This window comes from Nannochloropsis gaditana, assembly GCF_000240725.1.
Source record: "Nannochloropsis gaditana CCMP526 unplaced genomic scaffold scaffold642, whole genome shotgun sequence".
NCBI classification, from domain to species: Eukaryota; class Eustigmatophyceae; order Eustigmatales; family Monodopsidaceae; genus Microchloropsis; species Microchloropsis gaditana.
In genome coordinates, this window is record NW_005803311.1 from 4,434 (window position 1) to 10,286 (window position 5,853).

Genomic DNA, 5,853 nt, shown 5'->3' on the forward strand with positions numbered 1-5,853 from the left:
AAATTGGCCAGCATTAGACGAAGAGAATCGGAAAAGGTTATACAATACCCCCAAGGACGATGACTTGAGGGGCGGCGATGTGCATAGGAGGAGTGATACTCCATGACTCTTTGGAAGGTCACGCTGGCAGGAAAGGCGGACGGCGCGGACAGAACAGCAATGCCGCATTTTAGAAAACATATCTGTTCTTCGTATGCATAAAGCGGTTGTGTGACGAATGAAATGAAAACAGGAATTAAAAGAATTATCAGAACAAGACTCAACACGCGGTCGCCTAGCCAGGAGGTTAAACTTTGCGCCCAAAAAATAATAAATACGCCTTACCCCCCGCGATCCGCGTATGCTCATTCCAAGACGCGAGAGAGTAGTTATTACATTATAAACAAATCTGTTTGGAAGGATAAGCGAGAGAACCTGAAGTGCGCATTTTCAAAAGCGCAGCTCGGCACTCAGGGGAGGTTAGGAGCGAGAGCTTTTATGCCGAACGAAGTATAATCGAAATACATTGCGGCTATGACCGTCCCTTCAAAATGCTGCCTTACGTTTTCTACTCCTTTCGTTTCGTTTCGTCCGGCACTCCTTTGCGCCCGGATTTTCATATGGTCGCTCTCACTCGGTCGAGTCAGTCATTCGAGAGGCAGAAATATACTTCCTATCACATATAATGGCATCCACTCCTTCCGTTCGACCATCATCTCAAAACAAAAAAGTAAGGATGGACTTCATTTGTGTTGTCACTTCGAGTGCAGGGCGCACAATCCGTGCTGTTTCCGATATTGCTCTCTCAAGCTCTCTTCAGGGCTCCGAGTCTGCGGTGAATTCTAATTGCGTGCACACACACAGTAACCTCAAATTATATCGCTGGTTTCTCCTGCACCCGTCAATGCACCAGACTTTCTATGTTTATCATTTGGCATGGCAGGCTGGGCAGATGCGGACGGCAGGATCGATTCCCCATCGCAAGACCAGGGGCCGCCAAGCGGAGGGGAAAGAAACGCCGAAGGTTCTTGACTCGATGCGGGTTTCACCCGACGAATCATCCATTTGCCAACCTCCACGATGCACAAATGCAAGACAATGGCAATCAAGACCTTGATCCATGCGCGGCCATTGATGGGGACGAGACCGAAGACGGCGTTGAAGCCTGGAACATAGATGCCCGCAACCACAGCAGCAACTGAGAGGGCGCTGCCGCCCAGCAGCCAGACATTTCCTAAGAACATTTCTCCCGGGCCTGAAGTAAGCAAAGAATTGCGAATGGAGCGTGACATGAAGGAATGGGCGCATTGGGTGATGAAAATGACGGCAAAGGCCTCCGACCGCGCTTGCTCCACCGAAAGCTTTTCCACGTCCAGGCAAAATGCGTAGCTACCAAAGGAGAGGAGGCCAATCGAGAGTGCCTGAGCGATCAAAGCGAGGGTGTACCGCTTTCCCACTATCGCTTTTTCGGGGTTGCGGGGCATGCGGCGCATGGCATCGGGCTCGATGTCTTCCGCCCCCAGGGCTAACGATGGGGGAATGTCGACAACGATGTTGGCGTACAGGATTTGAAGCGCGTTCAACGGTTCAGGGTATCCGGAGGAAACCGCCACCAACATCATCACTACCTCGGAGAAATTGCAGGAGAGGAGGTAGACGATGAACTTGAGGATGTTGTCGTAAATTTTTCGGCCTTCCGCCACGGCGACGACGATGGTGGAAAAATTGTCGTCGGCCAGGATGATATCCGCCGCCTGTGAGAGTAGATAAATAGAAGTTTGGAATGGGCCGTGGGTCGTATCGATCGCGCGAGGGAGAGGAGACTACGAAGGAGAGAGGGTGTGTGGGCAGTACGAAGGAGGGGTCCCGGTGTACTTCGTATCCGCTTTGCAGAGATATGCACATTCCCGCGGCGCATTCGAACGCCTCCATTCCTTGCAAGCCCTGCCTTTCCCCCCGATTCCTCCCTCGTTCATGCCGCGTCTACACACCTGACGGGTAATGTCCGTCCCGGAACGGCCCATGGCCACCCCGACGTTGGCCTGTCGGATGGCAGGTGCGTCGTTGACCCCATCCCCCGTCATAGCGACCACGTCTTTGCGAAGCTGCAGGGCCTTGACGATGTTCAGCTTGTTGTCGGGCGTGACTCGGGAGAAGACGACGGGAAACGGGTCCAACGTGGCGAGTTGCTCCACCGTCATGGAGGCGAGGGCGGAACCGTTCAACACCAGCGCATTCGAGTCCATCCCAGCCTCTAGAATCCCCACGGAACGGGCAATGGAGGAGGCGGTCCGGACGTGGTCGCCCGTGATCATCACCACACGGATACCCGCGGCGTGGCAGGCGGCAATGGAGGCAGCTATACCCCTTCGTGGGGGATCTGCCAACCCCACCATGCCCACAAAGACCAAGGAGGTCTCCACGCCGTTCTCGTCCCCGCCCGCCTCGGGATTGCCGGCGTTGCCCGGGAGGAATCGCACCGCCAAGGCCAGGGTCCGCAGGCCTTGGGTGGAAAAGGCGTCACACCAGGCGTCCGTCTCTTGGAGCTTGGCATCAGTCATCGGATGGGTTTGGCCTTCCTGGTCCATCCAAGTGGCGCAGAGGCCGAGCAAGACTTCCGGGGCCCCTTTGGAGAGAACGACCCGGGACGTATCCGACAAATGCCGCAAGAGGGGGGGACGGTCGGTGGGGGCCGTGGGGAGGATAGAACAGACTACGGACATGCATTTCCGGTCCGAGTCGAAGGCGATTTCTTCCTGCCGGTGCAAGCACGCCGTTGGCCAGGCTAAACCCACGTCGGCCATCAAGACCTTCATGGCCACCTCCGTCTGATCTCCAATGCCGGTCCTGGCTCCGTCTGCTCCTGGTTCCGGGCTCAGTGTTGAGTTGTTGCAGAGCTCCATCACCGCCAGCTGCCACCCGGCCGCCCAGTCCCGCGCCGACACCGTCTCTGCCCTTTCTCCCCGGTCCTGCTTCCCCTTGCCCCCCCCCCCCACGGCGGTTTGCAACGCGTGCGGTACCATGTGGGTGGCGGGGGCCTCCACGCCCGCCAACCCGAATCGAGTCGCGTCCTTCTCCCGCCCTAGCCTGGGGACTGGCACCAAGAGCCCACCGGCAGGTGCCCACAACAGCCGGGCGCGCATGACCCCCTCCGTAATAGTACCCGTCTTGTCCGAGCAAATCGTCGTGACGGAGCCCAAGGTCTCCACGGCGGGGAGTTGACGGACCAAGGCGTTCCCTTTCGCCATCCGTTGCATGCCTAACGCCATGGTCAACGTGACGATGGCCACCAGCCCCTCCGGGATGACGGAAAGGGCGAGGGAGACGCCGACTTTGATGATGTTCATGTCGTGCGGATCCCAAGCGATGCCCGCCACCACCACCAGGGCGCAGGCCAGGACGGCCACCACCACCAAGTGCTTGCCCAGCGCGGCCATTTTCTGTTGCAGCGGGGTTTTTCCTACCCGGGTGCCGGCAATGGCGACGCTGATGCGGCCGATCTCGGTGGTGCTGCCCGTGTTTACCACCACGCCGATACCGCGCCCTCGGCTGACCACGGTGCTCTGAAAAACCATGTTCCGGCGGTCTCCCAATGAGACACGGCGGTGGCCCTGGATGGCATCCGTGGATTTTTCTACGGGGACGGACTCTCCTGTCAAGAGGGTCTCAATCACAGCGAGTTGTGAGACTTCGCACAGGCGGAGGTCGGCCGGCACAGCGTTCCCTTCCTCCAGCACCACAATATCCCCCGGAACCAGCTCCCCGGCGTCCACCACACAAGTCATGCCCGCCCGCACCACCTGGCATTGCGGGACCGAGAGGGAAGCCAGGGCAGAAATCGCTCGCTCCGCGTTCCATTCCTGGTAGAATCCAATGGTCGTGTTCAGCGTGACCACCACCCCGAGGACGATGGCCGTTTTGAAGTCCCCCAGGCCTGCACTGACAACGCACGCTCCCAACAAAATGACGACGATCAAGTCGGCGAGCTGCCGGAAAAGGATACCCAGAAGGGAGGCACGGGCCATGGGCGGCGTCCGATTGTCGCCGTACACTTCCCGTCGGGCCGACACGTCCGTCGCCGCCAGCCCCTCGGTTAGACGGGTGCGAAACATGCACAACACCTTCTCCACCCCTGTGTCCCAGTACTCGCCTTTGGGAGCCAAGAGGGGCTTGAGCGTCTGGGTGTTTGCGTCGGGCGCATTGAAGCCCCCGGCAGCCTCGCAGTACTTGGCAAAAACTTTGCGAGCGCCTGGTTCTACTAGCTCTACCCAGTCACCGCACGAATCCAAAATCCCCACCAAGAATATCACCGTCGTCACCGCCAGACGCCGGAGTTCCTCCACGGAAATCTTCATGGAGGACCAGCCCACCACGTGGCTGACATCAGCAGGGACATCGTCGTCCTCCTCCACCTCCTTTACCGACAGCCATAAATGCACAGTTAAGGCCCGCCTGATATCTGCTACCGACATCTTGGTATTCACAACTTCGCGGAAGCTACCCACGTCCTGGAGCATGCCACAGAAAATGATGAAGGCAAAGACTGCTTCGCGGGTGGGCATAGGCTTTGCCAGAAACGGGACGTGTCCTCGCATTTTGACGCGTCCCGTGAAGAGGAGCAGGACCTGCCGCACCCGCTCCATGAGTTCCTTGCTGAACGCGGCATCAGGCAAGCCCCGAATACGCATGCGCCACACGTAGTGCAGTCCAAAAAATGCTTCACGGAGGATCAGTTCCTCTGAAGCGGAGATTGTAGTTTGGGATCCGTACATGAGCAAGTCTTCGAGCAACAAGCTGATGTGTTGCTCGATAGAATGAATGCCGTCCAAGAATCCGAACGATGCATGCTTTTTATGAAATTGGGCTCCTCGGCTGCGAGAAATATTAACAGTATCTAGCGTCAGAATTTGCGTTGCTTCGTTGCGTGGGAAGGTGTCCCCGGCCTTTTTGGTGTCTCCTTTACGGCGTCGTTCATGGTCTTGCGACATGCAAGGCGGCTTCGCGTCGCAATCAAGGGAGTTGGCGAATGCGTCTGACAATGTTCCTGGCCTACAGTTTGGTATTGGTTTATTGCCCTGTGTTGATTTCAGGCGCGCTTGTAAATTGTTTAGTTGGCAAATTTAGCTCCTTTTGCGTGTTCTGCTAACGGGAAGATCGAAAGCTATGTCGAAGTGGATGCACTTGCCATGCTTCACATGACTTCAAATATCACTTGAAGCAAAACATCTGCAACATCACGACAGATATCGACAGAGACAATGCGAGAGGGTCCAAACCGCCATGGGGAGAGAGAGGCTGGAAGCGGCTCCCATAGACAACAGGACCACATAGCCATGGCGTATGTCCAAATGAGCCGTTACCCAAAATTTCGGGGTTTCATCCAAAAAATCAAACTTCCGGATGAAACGGTCAAGGGCGTTGGCTACTTGTGGACCGAATGGGAGGGAGGCCGTCAACCTCCGTTTTGGAGCTGAAAGTCGGGAAGTCATGAATGAAAAACGAAAGATTGGCGGAAACTCTTCAAATTATGTCGTGCGATAGCATGTTTGGATTTTTAAAACCGGGGTTTCCCGGATTGACTTTATTTCTAGCTAAGGACCACCAGGCTCCTGTTGTAGACTCCATACGATGAGACAGAAACGACCTGACGCCTTTTTCAAATTGTCACGACAAGAAAAGACATATTTCGTCATGTTCCGTGGCATTTATGCTCCACTTCACCGTTGGCTGAAAAGTAAAAAACAGGGAGGCTCGTGGGAGGCAGAGTGCAGGCGCAGTCCCCGGTATTTGTGGACCGAGAACACAGCTGCAGCTGAACGCATCTGAGAGACAGACGGGAGGGGGCGTGCACACAGACAGGGACCAGTAATAGCC

General features: G+C 56.3%; 1 protein-coding gene across 1 annotated transcript; it reads right to left on the reverse strand.

The window, feature by feature from the left end:
• Nucleotides 1–518: 518 nt before the first annotated feature.
• On the reverse strand, nt 519–5,093 carry NGA_0502700 (p-type had subfamily ic; the record flags this gene model as incomplete). Its single annotated transcript, XM_005854043.1, has 2 exons — nt 519–1,733; nt 1,971–5,093. Coding segments are annotated over 2 exons (4,008 nt in total), but the record flags the coding sequence as incomplete, so codon positions are not given.
• Nucleotides 5,094–5,853: the final 760 nt, after the last annotated feature.